Source organism: Mesitornis unicolor, unplaced genomic scaffold (genome assembly GCF_000695765.1).
Source record: "Mesitornis unicolor isolate BGI_N332 unplaced genomic scaffold, ASM69576v1 scaffold7065, whole genome shotgun sequence".
NCBI lineage: Eukaryota > Metazoa > Chordata > Aves > Mesitornithiformes > Mesitornithidae > Mesitornis > Mesitornis unicolor.
Genome location: NW_010187467.1, coordinates 41435 through 58677, shown reverse-complemented (window position 1 = coordinate 58677; position 17243 = coordinate 41435). Strand labels below are relative to the sequence as shown.

Sequence of the window (17243 nt, the reverse complement as noted above, 5' to 3'; positions counted from 1 at the left end):
GTGAATAGGTTTTTGGTATGTCTCAAGTTTACTCGACATTGAAGAGATTGAGAGGGGAACAATACCTCATCGGAGGGGCTTTTGCCGCAAGGTTGACAGGACAAAATACTTCAAGTGCTTCTGCCACAAAGTATTGCCAGAGCTTGGTCTTGAGACATAACAAAATTCAGTGTAGGCAATGTACTGTGAATGGAAAGCAGCTGGGAACTGGACTCCTCTTCTGGTTGTGTTGACCAGAATTTTTTCAAGGGAAAACTGAATTGCACAAGAGATCTTGGTGTTGTGGCATGTTCTTACCTGGAAAATGCCAATAACTGGTTCTGCTTCAACTCTTGCATCTACAGGAAAGAAAGAAAAAGTTTGAGAAGGATGGTGAGAAGTTTTATTCTATGCTGGATCGCCATTTGCATTTGTCTTCCAAAAAGAAGGAATCCCAATTACAGGAGGTGTGTATGGAGTTTTCTTCGGTTGGGTCCAGAAGCAACAGCACCAGCTGCTCTAGATCTTAAAAAAGGGGGAGAAGTCACCCCTTACAGTAACCAGTTAAAACTGATAAGCAATTAAATCTACCTAAATCTTATTCACGTGGGTGAGACCAGGGATATCGAGTTGGTAGTCCACCATGAAGGGTCAAGCAGCTTTATGCATTGCTTGTTCTCACCCTTGGGAAATGGGTAATGACCAGTTAAACTGGCACAGCTGGGGATTTGCCACCCTTTCACCTGGCTTGGGGAACTGATCTGGCTGAAAAATAACTGCTTCTTATTACTTTTGCCAGCATAGTCTCCTGCCTGGCTCCTGGGGTTTGCAGGGGCAGCTGTGGCAGCAGGCAGAGGAGGAGGATGCCCCTTTGAGCTGGTGCTGCTGCCAAACATGTTACAACAAGAAAGGAAACCCCAGCTGTTCCAGCCCACATCAGAGTAGCTGCATCAAATGAGATCTGTCAAACCAGTTGTCAGATCAACCTACAAGCATCTTTGCAAGGCAAAATTTGTGTTAGCTGTGGTAAGATGGTATGCCACGTTGTCTTACCTGGTGCTGCAGCTCTGGAATTGCTGGTTTCAGGTCACAGCTGGAGTCAGGCAAGAAGATCATGACAGTGGCCTTGTCCTTGCTGGTGCAGGGCTGCAGGTGGAGAAGGAACTTATGCTGAAATAACAAATACACTTTGGGAAAGCCTTGTCCTTGCAGAGCAGGGTGATGTTCTGGGTCCATTAATTAAAAGGAGCCAGAAAAGGGCAGACCTGGGAAGAATGCTCCAGTCTTCTGCTTTTGTACAGTGTTCGAAACCTGGGCCAGACACCTTTGGCAGGCTTTTTCTTACGGAAGGACAGAACTATTTGTGAGCTGACAGACAAATGCTAGTCAAATATTGTCAAGCTGGATGTGATGTATTTTCTTTTCTCACCTCTCCCCTTTCTTCCAGGCTGACCTTCAAGTTGACAAAGAGAGACACAATTTCTTTGAGTCCTCCCTCGAGTATGTGTACCAGATCCAGGAAGTGCAAGAAAGCAAGAAATTCAGTATTGTGGAACCGGTAGGAGCTTCCTTTTCTTTCAGGCCTTGCTCTTTGATGCTCAGATATGCTAACTTGCTGATAGTTGCAGGAAGGGATGAGTTACCAAGCTGGATTTGGTCCTGGGGAGTCTTGTGACACAGCAGGAGTTAACCTTGCACACTTGGACTGCCGCAGCTTAACAGCCTTAGTGGTTTTTGCTGGAGCACTGTGAAGCCACAAACTTGTTCCTCATGTCTGTAAGTCGATCCTGAGGAACAAGCTGGATGCAGTAGGTAGCTAGAGGTCTTGTTATGAATTATCTTGGATACTTTGTGTTTGGTAAGCAGACTGTCTTCAGAGGGAGAGGGTTATTATCTGCCCCGCTTACCTGCCACAGCACAGGCTGCCGTGGTAACAACTCATGGCTGTGTACAGGGACCCTGCCAATGTGAGTGGCTCTGCCTTGACGCCAGACAGGGTTGAGCGTGGGATGGTGTAGGTCTCATGGAAAAGCAGTCTGCAGATCTGCTCTTGTTCTCTCTGCAGGGTCTTTTATTTCGGGTGTGTTTTATTAAGATAGAGGCGTGGGTGGTAGACCTGGGCTTTAGGGACACTGTGGTGGATAAGTCATACCAAGACTTGCATCGCTCCAAAATTGTAAGAAAAAGAATAAATTTGTATATGTAATTTCTGAAACCCCACTTCCTGTCTATCTTTTCTGTGATTAGAAATATAGAAGGTTAATCGGTGTCCTTTCCCTCCTGTGCAGGTGCTGGCTTTTCTCCACAGCCTCTTTACTTACAACAACCTGACAGTTGAGCTCACGCAGGATTTCCTCCCCTACAAACAGCAGCTTCAGCTCAGCCTGCAGAATGTAAGTTCCTGCCCAGCTGAAGTATTTGTTGCATGTGATTTCTATTCTCATTTGTATTTAAACGCCTCTGGTGGCAAGGCTTTTCCATGCAAAACAGACCGTCCACGTTTGCATTGTGGGAGGTGCAGATAAGGTTATTTCCTTCTCAGTTCACATGGATTTTCTCCTCTCCTGCACAAGAGAATCTGCAAGTGCTATTACAGTGTTTGTCTAGAAGGGCCTATTGCAATTGTATCCTTTAGCCTTGTGCATAAACAAGCCTGAGAATTTCTTCCAATTTCATGTGATCGAAATTGTACACGTCTTCTAAAAAGGCCTCCAATCTTGATCTTAGTGGTATCAGCTTACTACAAGCTTTGGTAAGCTCCTCCGCTGGCTAAGTATACTCATGGAGTAAAATATCTGTGTCCTGTTTCTATAATCCTCAGTCTTTCATGGCCGGCTCTCGTTCCTGTGGAACAACAGCCATACTTCTGTGCCAAGCCCCGTTTGCTGCTGGCTCATGAATTGGTCTAAACGGTGTTCCATAAATGTCATTTTATGGCGTTCCCTAAAAAACGCCTTGATTCTGTACCCTGTGTTGACATGACTCTTTAAAAGTGATTTCGTGCCAAGCAGTGTAGTATGATCTTTTGAGGTGAGGAATCAATGCCTTAGTTTTATAGGAGAATACACTTGTTACCTACGCAGTGTTGCAGAAGGGAGTTCAAGTGCTTCCTTCTGCTCCATTCAGCCTTAAAATGAACCAGATTTCTGTTATTGAAAGAACAAGTGTCCTCCCAGTCATGACTCCTCAGCACCATTTCCATGTATGGTATGTTAAACCTTGTCTCTTCAGTCATCTTTAAGAGCCCAGTGTTCTTATAGCCAGAGTTTTGATGTAGATCTGTGGAGTGGCTTCTGTATTTTGTATATTGAGGACCCATTCGTTTCTGCCAGACGACCTGAAGTTTGCCCTTTGTTTGTGTTGAAACAAGCTTTGTTTTGTTTTCTCTTAACAGACAAGGAATCATTTTTCCAGCACACGGGAGGAGCTGGAAGACCTGAAGAAAAGGATGAAGGAAGCCCCCCTAACCTGCAAGCTACCTGGGCAGCCGACCATTGAGGGCTATCTTTACACTCAGGAGAAATGTAATGGCTTCTATATGCACCTGAATGCATTCAAGAGCGCGTGAGCCTGGGGTGCTCTGCTCACAGCCCTGCTGTGTGGGCTGCGTTTGGCTCCCATGGCCAGGCCGGCTGCAGCTGCAGCATCGCTGTGGGCTGTGCTGCTGGGGCATCACCGCCGGCCAGTGCCTGAGGTGCCTGGGGAATCACGGCAGCTTTAATTGTGCCACCCTGAGAAATCTGGCAGAGCGTTCTCTGAGTTACGTGAGCCTTGTAAGCAAGGAGCTAATTGCCCTGTGCTCAAATTAGATGAGATTTATTGCCCTGTTGTAGCGCTGGAGAGACTGGAGCTCTGGCAGATTGCACCTTGGCTGTGTTTTATCAGAACAAATCTGGTGTCCTGCCCAGCTTCCCTCTTGCAGCGTCTTTGAGGGCATCTGAGCACAGCTGAAGTGTTAACCAGCGATGAGAGCAAAATTTGGTGTAATTCTCTGCGGAATCAAATCAACCCAAATTCAGTCGTTTATTCATTTTCACTGTAGCTTTACTCGACCATGCAAGCATGAACACTCAGGGGCCAAAAGCCTATATGCAGAGCTGTGGCCTCTGAGTCTGCAGACAACTTACTTTGTGAGAAGTTAATTTTTGGGTTATATATACAAATGTGTTTATACATATATTTGTATGTGTGATTATCCTGCTTTTAAAAGGAAACACATAGACAATAATTTTAGACCACAAACAAATGTTGCATGTTCCTGCATGCCCATAAAGGTTTGCTGCCTCTATTTATGTTTCCCCTGTAAATCGAGTGCAAAGAAACTTGTTCTTATTGACACTGCAACTTAAAAAAAAACTTACAGAAAAAAATATCAGCTTAAATGTTTCGTATGAAAGGGTTTAGGTAAGACAACAAAGTGACAATAAATCTGGAGTGATATAAATAGGAACTTTAGAGTGTTTTAAAGATGCTGTTGTCTTTACTGCCAAGTTTTCATCAATAGGAAAAAATAGTGCTGTCTGTGTGAAACGAGCATTCAAGACACGTAGGATCCTGTCAGTGTAGGTCTTGGCTGGACTTGGCCAAACCAACTTGGCTCATGACCAGAGTCCCACAAACGCCCTTTCACCAGCACTGTTTTCGGAGGGCACTGAAGGCAGCCGCTGCCTCTCTTCCTCCTGGCTCTTGCCAGTGGAGACACTGGTGCAGGAGGTGTCCCTGGTGCGGGTGGTGTCCTGGGGGGGCCGGTGGTGACTGTCCCTAGAGGAGCACAGGTGTGGGAAGCGCTGGCCGTACCCTGCTGGCTATGTCCCAACAAGGCGCTATCTCTGACTCCAGTTTCCTGTGTCTTTCTGCAGGGGCACTGGGCATCTCCTGGGTGAAATATTACTGCCAGTATGAAAAAGAGGCAAAAACCTTACGGATGACACCCATGGACCAGAAGCCTGGAGCTAAGCAAGTGAGTTGGTTTCTTGGAGGGATGTCTGCAACCATTGACCCAGCCGTCAGGTCTCACCTTCAATCCGCCCACATCATCTCTTTCTGTAAGCAAGTAGATGTACGAATGCCACATCCAGGGCAGCAGAGGCCAGCCCTGCTGTTGGAAGCATTCATCTGGCAGTGCTGGTCCTCAGGATATACCAGTAGCAAGCTGGGTCCTGAAAGGGCTACTAGCCACAGAGCAGAGGAGTAGTTTTCGTGTCCCCTCCATGCCTGTCTGCACAGGCAGGTGGTTTGGTGCACCCTGATAGGAGCACTTCTGTGAAGAGAAGTTTCACCTCCCTCTCTCCCAGTGACCTGAGGCCTCGCAGGGTTTGGCAGCGGAGAATGGGCTTGTGTAACCTGAGCGTTATTTGGACAGCAGTGACTTGTGAGTTTGGTCTAGTATGAGATTTTTATTTTTCTATTTATCCATGCAAATGGGCAATGAACCTGCAGCCTGGTTTGCACAGAGCCCTCTGGTAGTGATTGCAAGTACTTGAACTACTCAAGTTATTAGATGAGTGCTTCCAAAAGCTGTATTTCTCTGCCTCTGCATGTTTGCACAGTCACTGGTTTGTGATTTTGATTTATGTTCTTTGAGTGGGACCGGTGTTAGAAGAGGAGGAGGAGGCAGTGGTTACATCTCTAAACTTCAATAAGGCAACAATTTGGGGAACTGCTTCTTTCACAGAATCACAGAATCTTAGGAGTTGGAAGGGACCTCGAAAGATCATCCAGTCCAACCCCTGCCAGAGCAGGATCACCCAGACCAGGACACACAGGAACACATCCAGGCCGGTTTTGAATGTCTGCAGAGAAGGAGACTCCACAACCTCTCTGGGCAGCCTGCTCAGTGCTCTGTAACCCTTACAGTAAATAAGTTTTTCCTTGTGTTCAGATTGAACCTCCTATGCTCCAGCTTGCTCCCATTGCCCCTTGTCCTGTCATTGGCTGTCACTGAGAAGAGCCTGGCTCCTTCCTCCTGACACTCGCCCTTTGCAATTTTATAAACATGAATGAGGTCTCCCCTCAGTCTCCTCTTCTCCAAGCTAACGAGACCCAGCTCCTTCAGCCGCTCCTCATAAGGGAGATGCTCCATTTCACAAAATGCTTTGGTTTTTAGCAGTGTCTGAGAATTCCCTGCAGTTCCTCAGCGTGACAGAGGGGTAGGATGCAGGCGTGGATGACACGGACGATAGCTCAGAGTACAGAAAGTGCGTCCAGCTGAGTCCACCCGCCCTCCTCTGCCATGGAGTGACATCCCCCAGGGCCTTCCCAGTCAGGCGTGCTGTTCTCCAGTTCGTGATCTCATGGTCTGTTCTTTGGCAGCCCTCTGCATGCTGCAGCAATAAAACAAAATGTATTTTTTGGAAGCCCTTGGCAGAGACATTGGCAAAGAGATGTCTAAACCATTGACTGGAGAGATCTATAGTTATCTCTGCCATAAACATGTCTAGTAAGAGTAATTAATGCAGGTAGGGGCTTGTAAAAATGTAAATTAATCCCTTTCCCAAACTCTTGCAGTCTGGTAATTGCACCATCAGGTCACAGCTGGCCACACAGCTTCAAATGCCATAATTACAAGCAGTGCTCTTAAAAGCCCCAAAACAACCAGCACACACACAAAACACAGCCAGGAGGTTACCATCACAGCATGTAAGGCAGATGTGATCTCAGAGGAGGCTGTCCTTGCCACCAGGCTGTCCTGGCTCTGCTTGATCCGCTGCTGTCAGAGCTCTTGCAGACACAGCGGTGCTGGCGGTCAGGGTGATGAATGTGGTCCAGGTTTGTGGTCTCAGTGCTAGGGTCTGATTGGTTGTAAGGTCACCTGGGTGCCTTCAGAGTTCCTGCAAAGGTGTGGTGATCTCACAGTCATGTTACAAATTCACTTTGCCGTAGGGTCAGTTAATGCCCCTTTATTAAGGGGCACGAACACAGGGGGCCAGGGCTGAGCCTTGCAGTGCCAGCCTCTGTTCAGGGTGCATTTACTCTATTAACTTTCTTTTTTGAACCAGGTCTTTTGTGTAAAGCTGATTGGACTGTGAATGCTAGGGATAATTGGTAGCAGTGATTAACTCTGATAAAAATTAGGACCCAACTGTGTCAGATAACAGACATGCATGGTCCTGGCCTCAAAAACCAAGCGACTGCCTGGTGAGGTTAGTTTATAGCCACGTTCTTGCTCTGTGGAGGCACATTGCTTATTGCCAAGGTGCATAACACTTGTTTACGGAGTAGTGCCATGAAGTCCAGAACATTTTGTGGCTGAGGAGAGGAAGCCTGATTCACAAAACCTTTGATCTCTCTCTGTGTTGATGGTGGCAAGGGACTGTCTGTGTTCCTGGTACTCAGGAGCTGCCCAGGGAGGTGGTGGAGTCACCATCCCTGGATGTATTTAAAGAGCGGGTAGATGAGGTACTTAAGGATATGGTTTAGGGGGTAGACAGGAACGGTTGGACGTGATGATCTCAGAGGGCTTTTCCAACCGAGCGATTCTGTGATTCTGTGATTCAATGCCATCGCATTGGCAGGGCACATGCCAGGAGCCTGGTGCTTTGTGGACAGTGCCATGCTGGACTGCAGCCTAAGGGTGCTGAGGAACCCAAAATCTTCTGTGTTTCTTTCATCTAATCTTGGCTTTCATTTTCTCTCCTAGGGCACCTTGGACCTGACACTGAAATCCTGCGTAAGGAGGAAGACTGACTCTATAGACAAAAGGTTTTGCTTTGACATTGAAACTAATGAAAGGTAAGATGCTTAGTGTGCAAATGGCCTCCAAACCCTGTAAACCTGGATGAAATTGATCTCTGCTGTTTATTAAAAACAACTTTTGCTTCGTTTTCCTGCCTTTCCTTGGGTGAACTCTGCGCAGGTCTGGGACCATCACGCTGCAAGCGCTCTCGGAAGCAAATCGCAGGCTGTGGATGGAAGCCATGGACGGGAAGGAGCCGGTAAGCATTCAGGGAGCTGCTGCCCAGCCCTAAATGTGCTGCCGAGCAGTGTCCTCTGCCGGCGGGTCCCAGGGAAGAGCAGTGCCACAGCCGCTGGCGAGCTCCTTTGTGCTGCTCTCATCTCACTGCTCTTGCTTGCAGAGCAATTACAATTCAGGCAGAGGTTCAGCCACAGCCCGTCTGAAGTGGGGTTTCGTGCTGCTCTGCGCAGTACAGCTTGGAATGGGGATTTTGGTGTTCCCCCTTTAAAGCTCTGGTGCATTCCCAAGCACATGCTGTTTATTATTAATGAAAAATACAAAATTTGTTTTCGCATGGGATGAATAAATGTCTTGACACTTGAATTTTTAAAAGCAAGCAAACAAACAAAATCTCACAACCCCTGTGTGCCAGACTGTCCAGCTGCCATTTTTACGGGGCACCTAAAGGACAAAGTTTTCTGTTCAGGTTTTGGGAGACTTCTTTCCTAGAAATAGGTGCTCCAGTGAAATGTAGGAAGTCAGCAACACCTCTTTTATTGTGTAGATAATGGTATCTTGCTTAATCATAAAATGACATTTCCTTGGGATATTGCCGTAATGTCTGTGATTGGCTTTGGGTGATTTATGGGATGCTGCATTTTCTTTTTCAAAATAAATATTCAACCATGTTGCATTATATTTTTGCTTATTCCTCCTCCATGCCCTCCTTTTTTTCAGATCTATCACAGTCCCATCACCAAACAGGAAGAAAGTGAGTCATTTCTATTGCTGTTCTCTGAGCTGTCAAAGCTTTCTGGAGGTCGGGCAGTGTGTTTCCTTGCAGATACACACAGCCTCGATTTCTGCCAAATAGACTCTGTTCTCCCTCCATGGCAGCAATGTAACTTCTTTCCTTTTCATCACAGTGTCTGGTACTGAGACCAGAACGAATTGCAAACTGTAGAGGTTATCAATTGGAACGTGCAGTTGTTATTTAGCAAGAACTAGCGAGATGTGGAGTTCATTTTGCACCTTTAAACCCTAAAACAACAGAGGGGAAAAAAGATCAGTGAGAGATTTTGAGGACATTTCTCTTAGAAAAGACTGTAATGGGAAAATGGAGGTGTTATTGAGTTCCCTGGAGCCCCCATCCCACCACCTTGTGCTGTCACACACAGGGTGTGCCTTGCCCACCTCCCTGCTTCTCCTTTTCCTTCCCCCTTTGACAGCTGTCACTGCAGTGGCCTTGGAAAATTCTGGGCCTTCCCTAACTGCATGAAAACTTGCATTCTGTATCTTAGAGCTTCCTTTTATCAGCACTTTAATTAGCTGACTTTAATGAACATAGAGGTAGCAGAGGCATAAGCATGAAACCTTTTGTTTGACTGTTTGCATTACACGCCTGGAAAGAGTTTTCGACTCAGCTTTTCACACAAGTAAATACAATCTATTTTTTAACAGATTACAGCTGGAAAGCCTTCAAGTCTTGTTATACCACACAGTACCAAGTGAATCTGTGCTTAACGGTGTCTTTACTTGTTCCTGTGTTAGAGCTATGATACATCTGAGCTTTTCATCACCGTTGCTCAGAGAGGAGAGAATTGTTACAAACAACTTGCTGAAAATACAGCGATTTCATAGGAGTCACCAACACGGCCTGTGCTGTGACTGGAGTTGGTCCAGATGTGTCTTGTGGCTGTTTTTTCAAGTAAAATGTTAATTTATGTTAAAAAAAATAATCAACCAACCATGCACTTCTCCCCCCCCTCCAAAAAAAACCCCAAATCAACCCAAAACCAAAACCAAACAACAACATTATGGTCATTTGGGAGAAATTCAATATAAATGTTTGCACTGAACAGAAAGATATTTTGCTTTATAACTTTGACAATTCTTCCATATATCCCAGAAAAATAGCAGTAGTAGTAGTAGTGCAATTACAGCAGTTGAAATATGCGTGTAGAAAAAATTCCTGACTTTCTGCCTGCTTCACGGTGCCTGCGAACAGGCACAGAGACAGGCTGAGGTTAATTGGCTGGAACAAAAACCTGTGTTCTGCTTTACTCAGCACATCAAGCTGTATTGTTTTTGCTTTTTAATCTAGTCAAGCAGATAAGCAGAAATTACATGATCCTATGGTGTGGAAGAGCTCTAACTGCAGATTTTGCAGCGCTCTGGAAATGATTAATCAACTCCTTTATCAAACACAAGTTCTCATGTGGCGGGACTCTGATTTACGCTTTTATTCTTGAAGACAGAAGGGGGGTAGGGAGCAGTGCTGCAACTCAAAATAGACTCAAGGAAAAATGGAGAACATATGGAACTAATAAATCCTTGTCAGGATTTAAAGAATTCCTGTGTTTTCATGGAGTGATGCGCACGATGCAGATGCATGTGTGAAAGTGACTGGTGCCGGGGCACTGCAGCTTTGTGTGCCGAGTTGGGTCTGGAGCCTTCCCTGTGGTTTTCCATGGGGAGCCATGGGGCAGAGCTTGGGCAGCTGTAACACTGCTTCCCTTCCTTCAAACAGTGGAGCTGAACGAAGTTGGCTTCAAGTTCGTACGGAAGTGCATCAACGCAGTGGAAACGAAAGGTGAGTGCTCCAGGAGAGATGTTCCACTAGATGGGGCCTTTGGACTTCTCACCAGCTGGAGAGGACCCTTGGCTAATGCTGTCTGGCTTTCTCCTGCTTAGGGATTACTACGGAGGGCGTCTACCGGACTGTTGGCAGCAATATTCAGGTGCAGAAGTTGCTGAATGCCTTTTTTGGTAAGAATTAATTATTCCATGCAACTGAATTGTCCTGGTTTTGTATTGTTTAAGAGGGACACAGAGGGTTTCACAGTGAGAAATGTCCAGCATGGGTTTTGGTCCCTGAAGCCTCTGTGAGGCACATCTTCCCCTTCTTTTCTGGGCTTTTTTCTGTAACCCACTCTAGTGCTTCTTCCTTTAAACTTGATTTATTTGTTGGTGGTGCAACTTGCATTTTAAATAAAGTGAGCAGCCGCAAGATAAAGCAGGGCAGTGACCCTGGAGCAGTGGGGACAAGCCTTCCCCCATCCTGTGCTAAAAATATTCAGGCATTTTGGAGCCACGTGCTGCGGACACATTCCTGCCAAGGAGAGATGAGCCCTCGCCCTCTCCTCTGCTGCTTGCAGCCCCTCATTTCTGCTGTAAACCTTTCTGTGTATTTCATACAAACCCATAGATCAGTGAGTAGTGGTGGGTAGTCTTTAGACTCCCTGCAGCAGGTTATGGAGCTCAACAGCATTGCTCTGTGCTGGGACAGATGTTCCCAGGCTGGGACCTGCCTGAGGCCATCGTGTCTACTCCCTGATACACGGGGGCCAGGGCAGGCTGCGCGCCCCTTAAGTGAGCCCCAAGGGGCTGGAGCACAGGGCAGAAAATACGCTTGCAATGATACCTGCTTGCCTTGGGCTCACACCAGCTCCCTGCACAGACATCTGATATTGATGCAGTATTCAAAGGCCTTTACTAGTGTTTATTAAAACGGCTAGTTTGTACTGACATACAACTGTACCCAATTCCCATGGAGCCATGACTTCTGCAGTTACACTTGCCTGGTGACTCATTCCTAAGCCTAATTTTTTATGGCTTCTTGATTCTCACCCTCCCTGTGAGTAGGTCTGTGGGTTTTGCATCTGAGCACTACCAGTGAGTGGCTTTTTGTTACTGAATTATTTATTGTTATTGAATTTGTTATAGGCATTGGTCTGGTTGACCACTTGCCACCCCGCTGTGTACAAACTCAGGATGAGAAGTCCAGCAACACAGAAATAACTGCAGAAGGATTTCATCCTCAGCTTCAATAAAGAGATTGATAGTTGTGGGGGGTTTCTGACTTTAGTCCTGTTTAGTGTTTTTAAATAAATAATGCAGTTTATTTATCTAATCCAGCTGCCCCCCATACTCCAACTGTGTCCTTTACTTCATCGTACCACAGACATGATGTGGTTGTTTGATGAGGGTAGACAGGAGCAAAGTGTACTTCCACGCTGCTGTGCCTCTCCTCTGAGCTCCCTCCTCTCCATGCCCTGAGAGTGAATGTTTCCAGAACAGCCTTCAGGGGAGTAGCTGTGAAGGAGGGCTTGGAGCTGGACACTTAGATTACTTTGGATATTGGAAAGCTTGTATTGGACCTGTAGAAATGTGTTGTTTCTGCCAGTTTTGGCTGTGCTGGGAAAAAAACAAACAGTAGAGAATATGCCCTCGCTAGCTTTTCACCACTGCTTAAATGTTATCTTCTGCTTCTTCCTTTGTATTCTTCCTTCCTAGTTAGCACTGCGCCTCAGCCTTTCCAAAATATGCTGTTTGGCTTTTCCCACCTGGGAGAATCAGCAGCTTTCTTCATGTGCTGCTGTAGCTTTGTTTGTCTCAAGAGGGTACCCTCCCTCAGAGCGTGCAGTTTATTAACAACCTCAAAACAGACCCTATTTTAAAGCCAGTTTGTTCTTCCAGATCAAAAATGTCCAGGGGACGTGGATCTCCAGAGCGGCGACTGGGACATCAAGACGATTACCAGCTCACTGAAGTTTTATCTCAGGTAGCACTGCAGGTCCTGCCTGCCCTGGGTGGGCAAAGGAGCTTGAGGCTGATTCGGGCAAAAAGCAGAGTGAACTGCCAGATGTTCACATCTGCCTGTTGGAAAGGGCAAAGAAGTAACAAAGGCTTTGGGAAGAGGAATGGGTGTTTTAATATTTTATTATCTTTTGAGAAATATGCCTTTAGTAGAAATGCCACGTCGTATGGGGCAAGTTTAAATAGCACTAAGGGGAGATGCTGCTGGGAACTGATGGTGCTGAAGGGCCAGCATGTCCTTCAGGATCAGTTGTGAGTGGGTTGTGCTGCCCTGCCCCTGCTCAGTTTTCTTTCTGGTTATTGCAGGAACCTGTCTGAGCCCGTCATGACGTACAAGCTCCACAAAGAGCTGGTCCTGGCTGCCAGTAAGTCCCACGACTGCCCTGCCGATGGTCCCTAGCCCTGCCCTCCCCAACCGCTGCACATCACATCACTTGGCAGAGCTCTGCCAGCCTGACACTGGGGTGTCTGGCCGCTTGCCCCCATAGAAAGAGGAGTGACCCTCTCTTCTGGGTGTTGAATTTTGCAAGGGAGGTGGTGGTATTTCTTCCCTTCCTTCCTTTGCTGTTGCAGTGCTCTTCCCTCTAACAGGGTTTCATGATCTCGGAGGGTCTGGAGAGCCAGGGTGTATCAACTAACATGAAATAAGCACAAGTGTCCAGAAGAATTGTTTCTCAATAGTATTAATATATTTATTTTAAAACCTGTGAGGGAATGGGATGCGCTGTTGCCATGCATATAGATAGGTGCTCCCGTTAGGTGGTGAAATTTGTTCTGGGATGTTGAATCCGAAGTGTCTACCCATACATGAAAGACATTTTTCTGCTGCAACTCTTGAGACTGAGCCACAGTCAGTATTAATGCAGATTAGCTAAGTAACATGACTGTACTTGCAGGGCATTGCCTGTGCTAAACTGGCCAGTACTCAGCTGTCCTGCTGTTGTGGCCATTTCAAATAAGCCATAATAATTCTGAACTGAATCCTCAGAGCAAATTGTGAGCCGGCATGCTGAGATGGAGACTAGAAGGGTACCAGGGAGTTGGTCATCTCCCTCAGCATGAGAGTACTGGCATTTGGAAATTTATGGCACACTTGGACGCATTTTGGATGAAAGCATCCGTCACACCCCCGTACCTCCTGAAAGCCAATGGGAGGGTAGGAGGGCACCCACCTCTCCTCAGTTTGAACCTCTGGAGAAGCAGTGACGCTTGTTCTTTCTTGGAAAGGAAAATTTTCCACCACCTACTGATTGTGCTCAAGCCCAAGATTTATTAGTTTCTGAACAGGTAAAACCAAGGCTGGCTGGGTATGTGCAAAACCATAATCCCTTCCCTATGCTCCCTCAGAAACTTGCTTCATTAAGCTTCCCAGCTACCAAGATCCCACAGTATTCTTTTTATACCAAGTATTTTATTGGTTTTTTGGTTATTTGTGCTTCTGAGGGTCACCTCTTTGGGTCAGGGACTCCTTTTTTTCCCTGCAGGACATTTTACTGCGTTGTTCAATGTTACAGCTATCTGAGCTGTTAAGATACCCAGCAGAGAGGCCGTGTGTTCCCCGGGTGTGTGGGACGAGGGTTTGAAGGGGAGTACCCGGCTGTGCCCAGCCTGTTCCTCCAGCCGTGCTCAGAGGCAGAGTCCTGCCCTGAGCTCCCTTTCAAGCTTCATTTCTCTCCCTTTCCACTTCATTTTGTTTCTCACAATGATTACCTTGTTGCTATGTAATCTGATTTTCCTTCTGCTTCCCATCGCTGGGTTTGGCCAGCCAGCTCTGCGTTGCAGAAGGAACAGCTCCCACAGATTTTCTTTGGCTTATCTTTTTTCTTACGTATTTACTTTGCAACTGGTGGGCACAAACTTCTCTTTGTGTTACTTCTTTCCAGAATCTGAGAACCTGGATTACAGGTTGGGAGCCATTCATGCACTGGTCTATAAGCTACCTGACAAGAACAGAGAGATGTTAGAGCTCCTCATACAACACCTCGTCAAGTAAGCAGACATTTTTCTCTAAAGCCAAAACCAAGGGAATAATGTAATCAGCAGAACAAGCCTCTTTTTTGTAGCAGGTTTGCTAAATTGTATCCACCACAGTCCCTCTAGGAATTTGTGCTTGGACTGCGCAAATGGTATGATTATCCTAGCTAGCCGCTGCATTAAGTGGTGCTTCTCTTTCTACTTGCCACTTTAATCCCCTTTCTGACAAGCACCAAGCAAAAAATAATTTTTAAATTAAAACACTGTCTGACAGCAGAGCTGTAAATTGTCACTTCTCACTCCAGTTAACACAAAGTTTAGGTCTGGGGTTTGTGAACGGCTGTAGGACCTGTGCTCATGGGCTGAACTTGAAGTATGCTTTGGTTTTATCTCCAGCTCCATCGAGTCAAATGTCCTAAGCCCGTAAAGCAGCATGAAGGCTTGAGCATGTCAGTCTCTGCTCTCATACAGGCGTGCTGGATGCTTGGTGGCTCTATGCACCACTGCTTCCACGTGCTTCCACCAGTGAGGCACTGGAAAAGTCTGTTACTTGATGATGATGGCACCAGCACTGCACTGGGAAACGGGGATTTTTCTGCCTTCTTGTCACACTGAGTGCGGAGGCTCAGTGTGGAAGCTCTACCCTCTCTATAGGAATGCAGCAGGGGAAAAGCTTGTGATGAGCCGTGGTGAAGCTCAAAAGCAAGGGAGCAATCAGTGTGTGGGTCAGAAAGGACCAGGGCTTGCAGAAGTAATGGCTTTTGTATGACAGGGCTTGCTTTGGGCTTTTGGAAAAATCATTTTCAAAATTGGGCTGTTTCAGAATTAAGCAGGGCTGCTCTGGGATTGTCACACTCGGACACTCGAACGTGAGTGCTTGGCCCTCGGTGCCATGCACTCTCTTTGAGGCAAGGAGGATCCTGTCTGCCATCCGCTTTCAGCCTTTCATGCCTGTGTTTGTGTGGTTTTCAGAAACCTTTCTACATAAGTGGCAGAGCTGAGAGTGTCTGGCATGGAGTCCAGTGAAGTTACCGCTTTACTTGTGCTCATTGTGTTTATTCCTTAATATGTCTACACTTAAATTCTGTTCCATTTCCCCCTCGTGCTGACAGAAACCTCTTTAACACCAGAGCTATGGGGCAAACCCAGAATTTGTTATGTGTCAGCATCAGAGTCTCTCTCCTCTGGTCCTATTCTGGAAGCAGATCTAGGTGGTGAGTGCCTCAGTCAGCAACTGGGGCTGCTCCACAGGCTTGTACATTCCTCTGAAGTGTGAAGGCTGGACAGAGCTCTATTCTGTGAAAACAGTGGTTCTTGCAGAAAGAAGATGCTGTGTAGAGATTTACTGAAAACCTTCAAAGTGTGCTCGCTACATTCAGTCCTCCTCCTTCAGGGAGAGGAAAAATTAAAGCCAAAAGTCAGTTCTGGATGAATAGGATATTCCAATTCAAATGATTCCTTTTGAGTGTGTGTTGCACAGATGAATTTTGCAGAGTTAAAAGAGGAGCTAAGAGTGGGAAGGGATCAAATGAAAAAGCTATGAGCATGTTGCTCTCCAAAACAGTTGTTCTAGCCAAACGTGCATGTCGCAGCTAGAAACGTGTTTTATCTCTGGTAGGTCTGGGAAACAAATTCTGCTGAAACAAAATGAAGAAAAAGGAATGACTGATTTTTACTGTGTTCTTTTTTATTGTTCGGAATAAGATCTGCTTGGGAAAAAAAACCAAACCAAAACAAACCCTATTCCTTCTTTCCCTCCTCTCCGCAGCGTATGTGAACACAGCCGAGAGAATCTGATGTCACCGTCCAACATGGGGGTGATATTTGGACCTACCCTAATGCGAGCACAGGAGGACACCGTGGCAGCAATGATGAACATCAAGTTCCAGAACATCGTGGTTGAGATCCTCATCGAGCACTTTGGGAAGGTATGGACGACAGCCCTGGGAGCACCTCCATGCAGCTCCTGACTGCTCCATCACGATCCTGCAAGCTGTTGCTGTGGCAACGATGTGGAGCTCTGGCTCCTTTTTCTGGGGTTTCCTTAGGGGCTGGGGTTTGGAATTTTTTATAATATACTGTTCTGAATTGCTTCAGAAGGAAACAAAAAGTGTAGCGGATAGGTTCCTCACTCTTGCCTTTAGCTAGTTCCAAAGAAAACTCTGGGTCTACAGATTTTTGCTTTTCTTTTTAAATAAGAGGAATCTTTATTGAAAAAAACCTAATCTGTTCTATGCCTGGACATTAAAGGACTTTACATTTTCCTTTGTTGAAGGCAGGAGCTAGGCCAGAGCTGCTTTTTGTCTCCTGATGGAAAGCAGAATATTCCACTGTCTCCTGTGTTAGTGCTTTCTCCTCATGGTGTCTCATAAAAAGCCTTAGGGTCTTCTCAGTGGCTGGAGAATAACAGAGCTGAATGTTAATATTTGCAAACTTGAGCGGTGTTTACATTGAAAGCAATGCATCAGGGACTAGATTGCTTTCCTGATAACAGCACTAGGTTCAAAGGAGTGAGTTTGGTCCTTCAGCTTTTCATCATACTTTACATTACAATGTCCAAACAATCTGTTATGCCCTAAAGGAGGGGAAGGTTTGAAGCCATCCTCTAAGGGATGTTATTTGCTCTGAGGAGATTGAGGTAGCACTCTCAGCAGTCAGCACAGCACACGTGCAGAACTGGATCTCCCTTTTCAGGAAAGGAAGGGGAGGTTGAAACTGAAAGAGCAAGGTTCTTGCAAAAGCGGATGTGGAGTCGGAGCAACCAAACAGGGATCGGATGGGTGGTGTTGGAGTTGGT

General features: G+C 46.3%; 1 protein-coding gene across 1 annotated transcript in view; it reads left to right on the top strand.

Moving 5' to 3' along the window:
• OPHN1 (oligophrenin 1) overlaps window positions 1-17243 on the top strand; it is a gene marked incomplete at its 5' end in the record, with an annotated part of 37494 nt that overhangs the window by 12120 nt on the left and 8131 nt on the right. The window contains 14 exons of the mRNA XM_010185454.1: window positions 345-446; window positions 1427-1537; window positions 2268-2372; window positions 3374-3503; window positions 4839-4939; window positions 7619-7710; window positions 7835-7913; window positions 8612-8645; window positions 10404-10466; window positions 10568-10642; window positions 12353-12437; window positions 12779-12837; window positions 14356-14461; window positions 16215-16374. Coding sequence (XP_010183756.1) covers window positions 345-446; window positions 1427-1537; window positions 2268-2372; window positions 3374-3503; window positions 4839-4939; window positions 7619-7710; window positions 7835-7913; window positions 8612-8645; window positions 10404-10466; window positions 10568-10642; window positions 12353-12437; window positions 12779-12837; window positions 14356-14461; window positions 16215-16374 — 1302 coding nt within the window. The remainder of the gene's footprint in view (window positions 1-344; window positions 447-1426; window positions 1538-2267; window positions 2373-3373; window positions 3504-4838; window positions 4940-7618; window positions 7711-7834; window positions 7914-8611; window positions 8646-10403; window positions 10467-10567; window positions 10643-12352; window positions 12438-12778; window positions 12838-14355; window positions 14462-16214; window positions 16375-17243) is intronic.